Genomic DNA, 13,642 nt, shown 5'->3' on the forward strand with positions numbered 1-13,642 from the left:
AAATTTCCCGTCATTGGTCAAAGAACTCGAGATTGCCAGGGGACGACTACAACAGCGCAGATATGAGCGAGCGTCTGTTTTCCAGCCTCGAATCAGTTCTCAGCCTGCCCGCCTCCCAGGCTTCACGGCTCGGTGCCCTCACTTGTGCGGGGATATGCCACGACACTGAGCAGATGCACATCAAGCTGCTTTACCGGTACCCGCAAGCCCCTGACGCAGTAAATCCCAGCCGTCCGCCCCGAGTCCGCCACCTTGCCGAGATCCTCGGAATTTTCCAGGGATCCTCGGTTAACTCCACCCTTGGTCTCTACATCAGTATTGACGAGCGACTTCGTCTCGCGCGCGACCTTGCCGCTGCAGTCTTCGAATTCCATAAGATCCAGTGGTGGCACAAGAACATCTCCTCTTACAACGTCCTCCTCTTCTTCTACGACGACACCGCCCTTCCCTCTCTCTCCTCCTCGGTCCGCAGAGCAACTGACCCCCCATTTAGCAAGCTCGTTCTGGGAAAACCATATATGATTGGGTTCTCGCACAGCCGGCCCGAGAACGCGGGATACTCGAACAAGATGCATGCCCAGCCTGCTGTCTTTCCGTACCGCCACCCTGACTACGCGGGTGCCGACGCTGTGGATGACCGGACATCCCCGGGATTCCTCGCTGAATACGACTATTACAGTTTGGGTCTCGTGTTGTTGGAGATTGGCATGTGGGAACGGCTGGGACGGTTCTTTGTGCAGGATTACACCCTCTCTCGAGATAAGATGAGGAGTCAAATTGTTGATGACTTGGTTCCTGTGTTGGAGGGAACGCTTGGGTCGTTGTATTCCTCAGCAGTGAGGGCTTGTTTGTCTGGTGAGCTGAGTGGCAACGGGGAAGATGCCGATCCTGCTTCTGTTGACGAGATGTTTGAGCGCATGGTTTTGAGGCCGCTGGAGACGTTGCTGCGGCGGTTCGATGGCGTTTGATGGAAGTCTATGCTTCAACCTCCGAGAGGTAGACGTAAGCAGGGTGGGCAATAAGTCAAGTAATTACTTACTTGACGGTTAAGTTAAGTAAGTAAGTCAAGTCAAGTAAAGCCTAATATTGGTCAAGCCAAAGCAAGTCTTTTTATTGGCTTGACTTGATGACTTGCCAAGTATCGGTGTTTTTGAAGCCCCGTAAAAAGCCGTGATACCGGGTGCCCCTGAGCCTCGGTAAGGAGTACCGGAAGTTCCGGAAGTAAAGGTCCGGCTCCACCATATGTGTTAAGATCGGACCGGAAAACCTCCTTCGGGCTTGACAAGTATTACTTACAAGTCAAGTTTAATATGGCTTCAAGTAAGTAAAAAGTAAGTATGGGCAAGTCAAGCCAAGTTTGACCCTATACTTGATTTGACTTGCCTTGTTGCCCACCCTGGACGTAAGGAAGGAGGTGAAATGTATTTGTTTGTATGGGAATTTGTTGAGTTTGCCTAGGTACCTAGGTACTTTTCAATGGCGAAGGGACGGTGAATCCTAGACGGTCTGGCGTGCTTGGGTAATAATTAATACACCTATCTACCGGGTATCTTAGCCTCGTTACGCAAGCTTGTTGTATCTTCCCCAAACTCTAACAGTACCCTAAATAGTGAAAATGCTTCTTTGCCCCTGACCTACCCCTGACCCCTTATCCTTGAACCTCTGTGTCTTTTCCCTTCCCCGTCCGAGACCGTCTTACTCACATCCCTATCCTCATCCCTCACCCCCTTCACCCTCATCCCCACCTCTTGTTCCTCCCCCCTCCGCATCAACCACTGCTGCACATCCATCCCCAAAACTACCTCATACCCTTCCAAAAGCCCCCCGCACACCGTAAAATCAAAACTATCCCGAAGCTCCACCATCCCAGGGATCACGAATTCCATCGCAATAGTCCCATACACCTCTGTCCGTCCATTCTTTCCATAGGAGGTGTACAGCGTCCTACTAATCTCACTAACAGGCGGTTCCCAACCCAACTTCATTGCTGTGTCAGCAGAGATGATGTTCACGTTGCCAGCCGGGTGGAGGTGTGCATCCTGGGGCCAGTATGCTTTGGTGTGGCTGCCAATGTGACCAGAGATAGGCTTGTTGGCGCGGTGGCGAGAGGCGAGGATTCGGGTGTGGGGGGAATCCAGTTCGAATTGTAGCCTTGTCGGGGTGGAGCCTGAGGAGCAGGGTACGGTTTTCGGTTTCTCTTCTGCTGCTATTGTTTTGGGTTTCTCCTCTACTGATGGTGGCGTGGGATTCTCTTCCACTGCTTTTATCTTGTACTTCCCATGCATTGTGGTTATCTTGTTCTTCTGTTCCACTGGCAGTAACGTGCTGGATTTCACGTTCATTCGAGGAGCCAGGTCATTGTTAACGCTGGAGCTGTAGTCCTTCCGCCGTCGCGTTACTGAGTCTGGCCTGGCAAAAGCGACGTATTTGAGGGGATGACATACTTCTTTACTCGCTGAGATTGGTGAAGATCTGCTGCGGGATGGTGAAGAGTTCAGCCGAGGTGGCACTTGTCTCCAAGGGGATATCTCCCCAGGGCCGGTTGAGCTTGGAGTTGTTGGCTCCGACGAGGGTAGCATTGCTGGCTCTGAGGAAAGTAGTGTCGATGGCTGCGATGAGGGTGGCGATATCTCTCCGTATCGGTAACGATATTGATCACGAGTAGAGTGTCGCCGCCGTCGTGACCGGCGGCGAAGATTGAGGTCCGGTTGCTTGGGAATCTTGTAGTCTCGTGGCGGAGGGGACGCGGGTACTACACCCGTTTTGATCATTGAATCTGCGAGATATGCCAGGACCGAGTTCTGGTCAACTGTCCCGCTTTTTCGTTCAATACTGATGTGGCGTTGATATTGGAGGTCATAGAGCATATCGACAAACCGAGCCATATCATGTTTTATTTCTTTGCTATCATCGCTCAGCTTCCTTGCTATGTAACTCCCTTGGAAGAGATGGGTAGGTGATACATACATTTCTGCCATGATGAACGTCATCTCCCCTGTTGGAGATTTTTGTTCCTTAGACTGTCTTGTATAGAGCGACTCAAGCTTCAAGGTACTCTGGGCCAATACCAGGTCCGACTTGAGTGTTTCCATGAATGGTAAAAGAGCAGTGAAGTCCGGTTTGAGTCGATGCCATTTGTAATTGACCCACAACTGCCAACTACTTGGGAGTTCCGCGGTCCTCTCAAAAAGATCCGCCATCTTGCGTCGTATTTCTCGAGCGAGACGTTCGATGTCACGCAGTAAATTGTTTTTCCTCAAGTACTTCATCGCGGGCGTACAAGAGGACTCTTCGTCTGACCAGCGCGCCTCAAGGGAGATTTGCGCAGATTGAACAGCGGTGAAACATGTCTTCAACATGAGGCGGTAGCTTCTGATCTCCTCCACGGCTCCCGGGGCCTCTCGGCCTATTTTAACCATCAGCTTCACAAGTTTCCAAACAGTCGAACAAGTCTTAGCCAAAGAGTTGGCGGCGACCACCAGCCCTACAACTTCGGCCATAATGCTAGAAAAAGTAAGCAGACGCTGGGATGCGCTTCTGTGTGCTGTTTAATGCAAGAGAAGCAGTGATATGTACCATGGGTGGCTATATAGAATGCTAATATCTCAGTAGATAGGTAGCAAAAAAACCAAGCGAATTCGCCGCGATATATGTCTGGTGTGCGAACTGCGGGGTCGCATGGACAAGGCAAACAAGGCACCCACCAAGGCAGTATTCAGAATTCTTTCCGCGCTTAGGGGGCCATTGTTTCGCAGCATAGACGCGGGATAGATGACTCGACGAATGAAACCTCGAGGCGGTACACCCTCACCAGATAGATAGTAATGATAAAGAAAAATCTAGGTAATTTTGCTAATGAAACTCAACCTCTATTCTATGAAATAGTCAACCTCTATTCTATAAAGCCCTTGCAAATCTTTGCCCTTCAAACGCCTGTCCACCCTTCTTGTCTATAACCTGGCGATATCTAGAAGGCTTCACAAGCCAGAATACCAATGTTAAGTCGGTCAACATACTCCTCATCCTTGTAAAGCAACGCCTTTGCCCGTTTGACGCAGCCACGCACTCCATTCCTAGAGAACATCGGCGTATTGTTGAATGGGTGCCAGCGGTTGGCCCCAACTGCATCATTCCACTCTCCATCTCCAGACCCTCCCTCATCCTGATCAAATACCTCCACGTAGCGACAGCCATCACCATAATACACTCTTGGCTCCTCGCTTTTAGTCTCTTTTTGGCGTTACTTCTCGGTTGGGACGCGGTTTCTTCTTTGAAGGCGGTAGTCGATGAACCATAGATGGGTTGGCCCAGCCTCCAAGTTGTCGACTGATGGGACCAGCAATAGGTCCACAAACGCGCTAATCTCCCCCCAGTGAAGTGACATCGAGTCCCAGGCAGGATCGTACTTCACAGTAATGTGTCGTTCTTCCCTTCCCGTTACATTCTTCATTACTGGCCAGAAAGTGCACGATAGTAGCTTTAACTGGCGGTAAGTGGGCAAATCCCAATCGAGAGACCCCTGCTGCACCGTCCATCGAAAGGGGTGAAAAGCCGAGACTCGAGGATGATAAGATTTTGGGCGGGGAAGAGGGCGATTTGGCGTTTTGTAGAGGGTTCTGGGTTAAGAGGTGAGGGCCCATCACTCGACTCGTTCCAGAACAAGATTGGGCGATCGTCTCGCTACAGCAGTTTTCGTTCCATGATTGTCCTTGATTCTCTGTACGCTATCCACAGTCCGCTATCGGCAAAGTAGGTTAACGAGTTGTTATTTGCCCATTGTTTTGTCACTAGAGTCTAAGCATAACGCGGCTGGTAAATAGAGGGATGACCTTTATATTCTTTAGAATTATCGGAGATGCTGCTGGTGCCGTCGGAGATGGTGAAAGTGTGGGCTCCAGGTACGACTGGCCCGATGGCAAATTCCCAGATTATGTGCCGGAGTTTATAGGGTAGCTAAGGGAAACGAGGAAATTTTTCAGTTATTATTGTAAGGTAAGGTAGACTGAATGATATTGGTGCTCTAAGATTGGGTATATAAAAAAAAAAAAAATTTAAAAAAAAAGAAATGTAAGTAAAGGACAGATGTCTATTTATAGCACCCATATAAAAATTTGTTCTTTAGACCCACTTGCCCCTGGCGAGGATTCGTGGCTCAAATGGGCTCGAAGCTTGTTTCCACAACGGCTCGTCCGCCAAGATTGATGGCCACTCAACAAAGTAAATGAGAGCAAAAAGAGCGTGTCGAAAACTCTGAATCAGCCACAACCTCCCTTACTTTAACGACAATAATGCCACAACTATAGATATCCCAAACCCTAAAACTTATACTCCCAAACAACATCCTCCCACCCCTCCCTCCTCTTAACCTTCGCCCCAAAACCCACCCCATAATCCTTCGGCTTAGTAGTAGTATCAATAATACTCGCTGTCCCCCTCTCCGGCCCCCTCCACTCCCCACTCCTATCTAAACTCCCTACCTTAAACCCAATAAGCAAAATCGTTATCATAGCTATTATCTCCGCCAAAGCAAAGTGCCTACCCGGGCAGAGATATAACCCGCCCCTAAACGGCTAGTGAGCCACTTTAATCGTTCTCTCCTCCTCCTTAGTTAAACCCAGGAACCGATTAGGCTTAAACTCTAGATAACTCTCCCCCAATAGTCCTCCAGAAAGTAAAACGCCCCGATAGACATTTAGATTACGGTTCCCTTTTAGAGGAAATAAGTCTGTCCTATCTTTAGGAAGGTAATAGTCGTGTCTTATATTACTATCCGGATAGTGATTTAGTGGACGATAAAATAAAGGGTTTCCCTATAGTAGCTCTAAAGGAGTAGTGTCTTTTATTTTAGTATAGGTAAAGAAATAACTAGTTTTACTTTAGTACTAAACCTGGTTAGTAAATTTTCTTCGATCTCTTTCCTCAGTTAGGCGGCGACGGCCGGGCGGGTAAAGACGTAGCTAAAGAACTAGAAGAGGTCGGGACTATATTAGTCATTACCGCTAGGGGGAGTAGGACTTTAATCTTAGCGATATCCTCCACCGGAAGCCCCGCGTTTCGCATCTCGCGTACACGAAGACGGATAAAATCAGAGGCAGAAGGGTCTTATTCTGCCTGAGAGGAGTAGTAAGGAGTCAGGGCTTAGACTAGCTTATTACGGCCGAGATAGGCTTTTTTCGCGATAAATAAGGGCAGGATATCTATCATTAGTGCCATAATAGACTCGTTATACTCCTAAAACGATTATACTAAGCTCGGGTCTTTCGAGAAAGTGTCTTAATATTTGCCGTACAAAGGGGGCGTTATTACTTTGGCGATAATCTTTTTAATCTAAAGCCAGATACTTAGAATTATTTACTGTTGGTTAGATCTTAATAAGGATATTAATTGTTAAGATACTTCGTTCAAGGTAGCGTCGATGAACTTTTACTACAGCTCTCCTAAAAAGCTGGTCGGGATAGTATATAGTATAATACGGTCTTTAAGCTCATCCCCCTCTTCTCGCCTCATGAGGTCGGCAGTGCTTTTGGTAACTTGCATTAGCGGCGCGACGGCCTCTCTGACCTGGGGTTTCGTGGAGAGGTGCTTGTTCTTAAGACCGGCCAAGATCAAAGAGGGGTCGAAGATTGCGTATAGCTTTCCATTAAGCATGGGCAATGTTACGATCGGCTGCTTGGATTTGCAATGTAGAATTCGGTGGTAGTCTGCTTGGTGTCGGATTAAGCCGATAATGTATCCAATGAATGGGATGGTGGGCTTCAGAAGAGGAGGCTCGCGTGGGTCTGCCCTCTTTGGTGTCGCAAGCGTGTTGATGACGATGGCGAGGATAACTGCAGCTACCGCCGCCGCGGCGAGGGGGAAGCTAGTTGGTAACCAGTCAAGGCCTTCTCGAAGCGCCATCATCGTTGACTGAGTTCGGGGATAACCAAGGCGAGAACTTCGAAGGCTTGAGAGTTTGGTCGGGACAGTGGTTTGTTAATCGTAGCATCCCCGGGAAGCTGTTGGTTCAGGTTGACATTTTCCCCCGCCAAGCACCAACAGCAGTCCGATGAAGACGATATGATTGGACCATGACGCTCCCTCCGATCCAAGCGAGATTTTGATGCTTGCCAGAATAAAGTTGGGAGTTTAGGGCTGACTTTAACGCTTGAACTTACATATTACCAATGGATATTTTCCCGCATCAACACTCACCTCAGGGCACTGTCGGTGAAGCCAAGGTGAGCGGGAAGGGCGATGATGCCCCTGGATGACAAAAACACGTGCCACGACCACGCATTTGATCTGCCCCTCTTCCTCCCCCACCCAACCCGGTTCTCGGATTGGAAGGTGGTGTAGCTCTCCCCTGGCAGGGCTCCATAAGAGGTAACAATTGCAACGTTTGGTGATCGGCGTGGGCAGCAATGAATTCGCTGCCGGCCTGCACGTGGGTGCAACAACTGGGAGGTGTTAATGGCATCACGGACTAGAATGAAGCCCGGAGACGATCACTCCTAAGTTTGTCGACATTTCACCATCCAGTCGACGCAGGACGGGTTACATGTGCTCGTGCATATACGGTACATAGAATTACCCGGCCAATGAACTAGACTTCTGAGAGTGCGTGTTCCTGACAATGACGTACGAGCCCGCGATAGCTACCAGTCTTCTAGAAAACCTATAGCTGCTTAAAAGAGACTTAGCCTGCCCGCTGTAAAAACGAGATGGAGTTTGGCATTACTCTTTCCAAGACGAGAAAACTAGAGGTCAATCGGTCATCGTGTTCATCATGAAAGCCGTCATCCTCTCCGCCCTCGCGGCAGCATCAGCCGCTGTTGAGCTCTCAACAAACCTCAACTACCACAGTCCCTCTACCCGTCACTCCAACCTCGGAATTGACCTTCCTACCGTCCAGCGCCGCACCCTCAAACGTGACTCCGTCCCTTACTCTCCCGAAGACCTCAACTTCACGCACGGCATAGCCTCTGGCGACCCCTACCCAACGAGCGTCATCCTCTGGACTCGCGTCGCTCCCTCACTAGCGTCCGACCTCGGAAACATTACAGTTAAAGGCAACGTCCCTCTCTATTCTCACGAGACAGAGCGATATATTAAAGCCGATCCCAATCCCATCTGCGTTGATTGGGCTGTTTGGCCTGCCACATCGTCCAACACCACCAAGTGGAAGCGTCAAGTGAATGAGACAGTGGTTGCCAGTGGTAGGGCGTATACTACAAGCGATATCGACTACACGATCAAGGTCGAGGCTGAAGGGCTGAGTCCGTTTACTGAGTATAACTACCAGTTCACTATCTGTGGGTCGGATAAGAAGAGCGGGATTGGGAAGACAAAGACGACGCCTGATAAGAATGATGATGTTAGCGAGGTTAAGTTGGCGGTGTTTAGTTGTAGCAACTTTCGTGAGTGATGATTCTTTGGCTTTGTTTATGTTGAGCTAGGAGTGAAAGAAGATGAAAAAGGGCTAATCACCATTGATAGCAAACGGATACTTCAACGCGTATGGGAATGCTGCGAGAAAGGGAGGATTGGACTACGTGGTTAGTATCGGGGTAGCATTCGAAGCGAAAAGAAACATAGGTACTGACGAGTGCCAGATCCATCTTGGAGATTACCTCTACGAAAGCGCTGGTGGGGGCGAGAGGGCGCATGATCCCCCGCGTGTAACTTTTACGTTGGGTGACTACCGGACTCGCCATGGCCAGGTACGTATCACTGCTGCCTGTTACCGTCTTTGACATGACTGATGAAAGGACTTAGTACCGCACCGACCTAGACCTCCAGCTCTTGGCAGCGAGCCACCCCTGGATTCCTACCTGGGATGATCACGAGGTGGCAAACAACGGCTACAGAGATGGTTTCAGTGCGCTGAACAACACCGAGGCTTCGTTCCGTCAAGGTGGTCGGATGGTCAGTGTCGATCAGAGAAAGATGAATGCTGTCAGGGCCTACTTTGAGTGGATGCCCATCAGGTAGAAACACACCTTCAATGTTCGTTGAGCGTGCGCTAATTAGGATAATAGACAAGTAGACCTGGACGACAACCTCCGCATCTGGCGGTCTTTTGAACTGGGTAGCCTGGCAGATCTTATCATTCTCGACACGAGAAACTACGACCGCAGTATCACTTCCCTGGGCTGGAACGATGCTTACATTGAGCTCATCCGCGATGAGGCCTCCCGCTCTCTCATGGGTGGCAGACAAGAGAACTGGTTCTATCGTACGTTGAAAGAGTCCAAGAACAGAGGTGCCAAGTGGAGGATCATAGGCAGCCAAGTTATCTTCTCGGGTGCAGATGGAGCCGGGACTGACACTTGGGGGGTGAGTATCTCCTTCTGGAAAACAATCACACTGTTGTGTTACTGACAGTGGCGGTGACAGGGATATACCGCCAACCGCAACCGTACTCTGCAGGCTCTGATCGACAATAGCATTGACAACAATGTCTTCCTCGCCGGTGACAGCCACCGCAACTGGGTTAGTCCATTCCATCCTACCGCGCCCTATGATCCAGTATTGATATTCGATCAGGTCGCCGATGTTACATGGCTGGGCCAGTCTGACTACAACCCTACCACTGGGTCTGGATCACTGGGTGTAGAGTTTGCCGGTACAGCGGTCAGCTCAAGCGGCCGGGCTGGTCCAATCAGTGCTGCCAACACCTACGCTCGAAATAGAGTTAGAGACACAGACGTTCTCCAATGGCACGAGGGGTACTACAGGGGATATTTCGTCCTGTCTGTTCAAAAGGACAAGGTGACGGCTGGGTTCTTTGGTACGTGCAACGTCAATACTCTTGGCAAATCCAACGGCTGACATGAGCAGGATCTCCCACTGTCGCAACGAGAAATCCTTGGGAACTACCCCTGGCGAATTTGACTGTTCTCGCGGGAGAGAACAAACTCTCTCGCCCCGTTGCTGGCGGAAAGGTAGAGGCTGGGTTTGCAAAGGGGGGAACCACCACTGGGACCAACCTGACTTTGAACACCGAGACGAAGAAGTGGGAAGTGATCGGCTTCGATGACATGTTTATTTCTCGTTGATGATGACAAGTCAGATTCGGGAAGATACCTGATTTTGCCAACTGAATATCTTGTCATCTTCATGCCAACTATGGAAAGACTATGAGGGAGTTTGTTCAAATGGGGAAAAGCAAATACATAGTTCCATGACTTCTTGCCACTGTCCAAACGTCAAGTGAATGCGAAGGTATGACAAGATATGTCATAAGGCACTTACAGATAAGTCGGTGATGCTCATCTTACTAAGAGCTAGTCGAACACTCGGCTTTAGAGCCGTCGAAATAAGGTAAACACTCTTGATTGAGAAGCCTTCGTAACAAAAGGCCCTCGCATGAGAGAAACTCGGACTTAGAACGCCCCCTCGCATTAGACGCCTGGCCTGGCATTTTGTGATTTCGGTCGCCGCGGGGTGCGAATCGAACATAGATACCAGGTAACATTGAAGCAGGGGCCGAACACAATCTCCTTGGGGAATACGGTAAGGATCTAGATCCATGCGACCAGACATATCGGTTAAAACTTCATGAGCCCAAATGAGATGTCCGAAGAGCCCTCAGCACAGCAAAGCCACAACTCTCAAGGTTGCCGGCTCAATCAATAGCCGATAGCACGCACCCAGGTATGTGAGAAAGGCGATTATTCGGCAGGCAAGGGAGAGAGGTTGGGTTGGGTTCGTCGAAGGAGGTTGCCTAAGGCACAGTCTTGACGTATTATAAAAGGGGACTGCCAACCCCATCAGATCTCGTCAATTCAGTTCATCACCGCAGCCTTGACTTCTGTCTTCACAACCGCATCGCCCACAGTCTTCAAAAGCCCAGGACAAGATGTTCAACCTCAAGAGTATCATCACTCTGCTCGCCCTCGGAGTCTTCTCCGCCAGCGCAGCTCCCGCTCCTGGTGCCTCGCCGATGGCCGAGGCTGAGCAGCCCGCTCTTGTCGACCGCCAGATCAGCGTCAGGGTGTTCGCCTGCGAGCACATCCGCAGCCAAGGTGCCTGCACCACGTTTAACGCTCCTCTCGGTCAATGCTGTGAGTTTGACACCAACTTCTGACTGTGCTGGGCAATGCTGACGTGTTGATTCTCTCACTTAGATAACGTCCCCGCAGCCTGGAACGACAGGATCAGCACCATCATCAACCAGGACAGACAGTTCCGCTGCGTGTGGTTCGAGTAAGTAACTCCCGTCTTGCGATCCCTGCCTACAGCTCTAACAAAAGACATTCAGACATGGCAGCTGCAGTGGCCGTTCATACGCCAACCAGGTGGACGACCATCTCGGTGACGGCGACGGGTACTTCAATGATCGCATTAGCTCCATCAGGTGCGGCTAAATTCAACGTGGCGTGGTTACGGTCTATCCGAGACCAGGACTGGCCAGGATCTTAACATCGCTGCTCTTACGGCGAAAGAATAGATCTACCAGCAGGAAACGAGGATGACCAAACTACTGGGCGTGAAGATGTGAAGACAAAGGGGTGGCATGGTGGACAACAACAGTCGTTCTCTTCTCTTTCTTTAACCGACTCAAGGGGGGTCATGGGAAGGGCATGAAGCCGGCCATGTCCACTATTCCCGTTTCCTTGCCTGACAGCCGGTCGACCTTTTCCTTGACTTTCTATGGTCATGTTGGAAAGCTTTTGTACCTACCAGAAACACTTTTCAGGTTCAAATAACATGATGAACTGAACCTTCTTCGCTCCTGCAAATTTTCTTGAGTATCCAGTGTCTACTACCACCCTCAGGAAGCTGACTGTCTCGTTACCTCCTATTCCAGCAACGCGAAGTAAGGTAAGCAGGATGCAGCAATGACCTGCCCAGATATGGGAATCCGCCGACAGTTTCTTGGCCAACTCCCTGTAGTGCTTCCCACCCTTCCTTAGACCTCACGCGCATCGACTTAGCGTGGCTCGGAAACGACGCAGTCGGCAGGTATAACCGGTAGGTTGAAAACACACGCTCACTATATTCTTTGGACATGGCCGCTACATGCAAACCTTCAATTCTTGTCAACATACATCGAAAAGACGTCACCATAAGGTACATCACATGTCCCTTTTAGTCCAAGAACTTTCACCCCTTACTCGTGCGAATGACCCGGCAAAGCCTTCATCCCTGTTATTTGCTTCAACATTAGCAATCATCCCTCGTGTTGGTAGTATGGTACGATTTCGCCCCGTAATATCTCGGCTTTTGACCAAGTCAGCACAACGAGTTCTAGTTGGCAGTGTCAAATTCCGGGAAGGCTCTTACCTCCACTTAACTCCGTCTAAGTAGTGTACATTCTTCCAGTGTCATGGGAGAAAGTCGAGGCACACTCGCATGTACGCCTGGCATCAGAATATGTCCGTTATATGAGAAAGGTAGTAAGAATGTAGAAAATGACGTTGGGAATGCCTGAGCAAGGACATTCCAGAACAGGGACTGTCAACGAAACCCCCAATTGAGATTGATATTTGAAAGCTTTGACAGACAAGGCTGGTCCTCAAAATGAGTATGGATCGGAGCTTATATTTTAGTGGCCAAGCTCCTAGAGTACTATAGCAGATGAGCTCTCAATATCACTAAGCTCCTCGGAGCTACACTTCCGCTTCCGTAGCCGCCCCAAACGCTCCCCCTCATATTGCTTAGTATAGCCGAACTCGTTATTATAGTAACTATAGTTCTCCAAGGTATCTCTTCCAAAGTAACTACTATTACGTGGACTAAGTGTGACGAACCCCTGTACAGAACCTCTGAAAGGGATACGGGTTGAAGGTAGCTTCTGACAATTGGTTCGGTGCAGCTAAATAGTGCACAATAAGATATCTCAATATAAACACAAGATACCGTAAATACAACTGTGAATTGCATACTGCGGAACTATCTATAAGCTATTTAGTTCCTCCGTATATATAGACCTAATACTAAGCCTGGATCATTTTGTTTCTCCCCGGATTATAACCGACTCTTAAGGATCATAAGTAATTCCTGGGACTCGCTTATAATTCCTTTATATCCCGGATAATCTACTGGTTTGGGGTGCGGCCACAGGCCTGAGAGTATGAGTAAGGAAGCGGGGCTCTCAGAGGACTCAGGGGTTCAGGGGTCATGTATATAAGCGGTCTGCTTCGGACATTCTATTTTAGACAGGACATCGACTTTTATTTTTCTTTGTATTTTGTGCCTTGCACGCGTGCAGGCAATTCTGGCCCTCTGATCAGGCCAATCCGGTGCTTATTATGTGGCCTGCGAGCCCATAGTGTCTTTTCTTTGTCCTACGTGAAGTGCGGCCTGCGAGCGAGTCACTGTCACGCAGGTGTGTTCATTCTGAGACCTGTTGAGGGTATATTTGTGGTGTTGTGGTTGTTTTGTGTGTTTTCTCACCATTTCACTACCTTTTATTAATCTATTTTCCTTTCTCTTAATTAACTACCGTACTGTCACAGTTAACCCAACGGCAGGTCGCGCCACATGTGGGGCGCAGGTCGCCCCTAGCCAATCATTTAGGAAGTCAGGGAACAAGCCGATCAGGGCTAGGCAAAAGTGCTATAGCGCTAAGGCTTACGAGCAGTCTGCAGGATGTAAGATGCTAGGGATGATTAGAGGCATAGCACGACGAGCATAATGCAGATGCATGCTATGGGTG

General features: G+C 49.4%; 4 protein-coding genes across 4 annotated transcripts in view, besides 7 other annotated features; 3 read left to right on the forward strand and 1 right to left on the reverse strand.

The window, feature by feature from the left end:
- PODANS_6_8100 (uncharacterized protein) overlaps positions 1-968 on the forward strand; it is a gene marked incomplete at both ends in the record, with an annotated part of 1,167 nt that extends 199 nt beyond the window's left edge. The window contains one exon of the mRNA XM_001910707.1: positions 3-968. Coding sequence (XP_001910742.1) covers positions 3-968 — 966 coding nt within the window. The remainder of the gene's footprint in view (positions 1-2) is intronic.
- Positions 969-1,634: 666 nt separating this feature from the next.
- Positions 1,635-3,500, reverse strand: PODANS_6_8110 (uncharacterized protein; the record flags this gene model as incomplete). Its single annotated transcript, XM_001910708.1, has 1 exon — positions 1,635-3,500. The coding sequence occupies one exon, from the start codon at positions 3,498-3,500 to the stop codon at positions 1,635-1,637; it is 1,866 nt and encodes a 621-aa protein (XP_001910743.1).
- Positions 2,090-11,598: a repeat region (duplication segmentale d'une rgion du chromosome 4).
- Positions 5,379-5,741: a sequence feature.
- Positions 5,992-6,894: a sequence feature.
- On the forward strand, positions 7,766-10,037 carry PODANS_6_8120 (uncharacterized protein; the record flags this gene model as incomplete). The annotated part of the gene is made up of 6 exons (XM_001910709.1): positions 7,766-8,396; positions 8,521-8,699; positions 8,755-8,966; positions 9,018-9,315; positions 9,376-9,769; positions 9,820-10,037. The coding sequence occupies 6 exons, from the start codon at positions 7,766-7,768 to the stop codon at positions 10,035-10,037; spliced, it is 1,932 nt and encodes a 643-aa protein (XP_001910744.1).
- Positions 10,841-11,348, forward strand: PODANS_6_8125 (uncharacterized protein; the record flags this gene model as incomplete). Its single annotated transcript, XM_001910710.1, has 3 exons — positions 10,841-11,045; positions 11,109-11,187; positions 11,258-11,348. The coding sequence occupies 3 exons, from the start codon at positions 10,841-10,843 to the stop codon at positions 11,346-11,348; spliced, it is 375 nt and encodes a 124-aa protein (XP_001910745.1).
- Positions 11,599-12,464: 866 nt separating the features above from the next.
- Positions 12,465-12,719: a repeat region (rgion triplique sur le chromosome 4 et le chromosome 6).
- Positions 12,720-12,724: 5 nt separating this feature from the next.
- Positions 12,725-13,023: a long terminal repeat (LTR crapaud).
- Positions 13,024-13,026: 3 nt separating this feature from the next.
- Positions 13,027-13,384: a long terminal repeat (LTR grenouille).
- Positions 13,385-13,455: 71 nt separating this feature from the next.
- Positions 13,456-13,642: a long terminal repeat (LTR crapaud).

Source organism: Podospora anserina, chromosome 6 (assembly GCF_000226545.1).
Source record: "Podospora anserina S mat+ genomic DNA chromosome 6, supercontig 2".
Taxonomy (NCBI): domain Eukaryota; kingdom Fungi; phylum Ascomycota; class Sordariomycetes; order Sordariales; family Podosporaceae; genus Podospora; species Podospora anserina.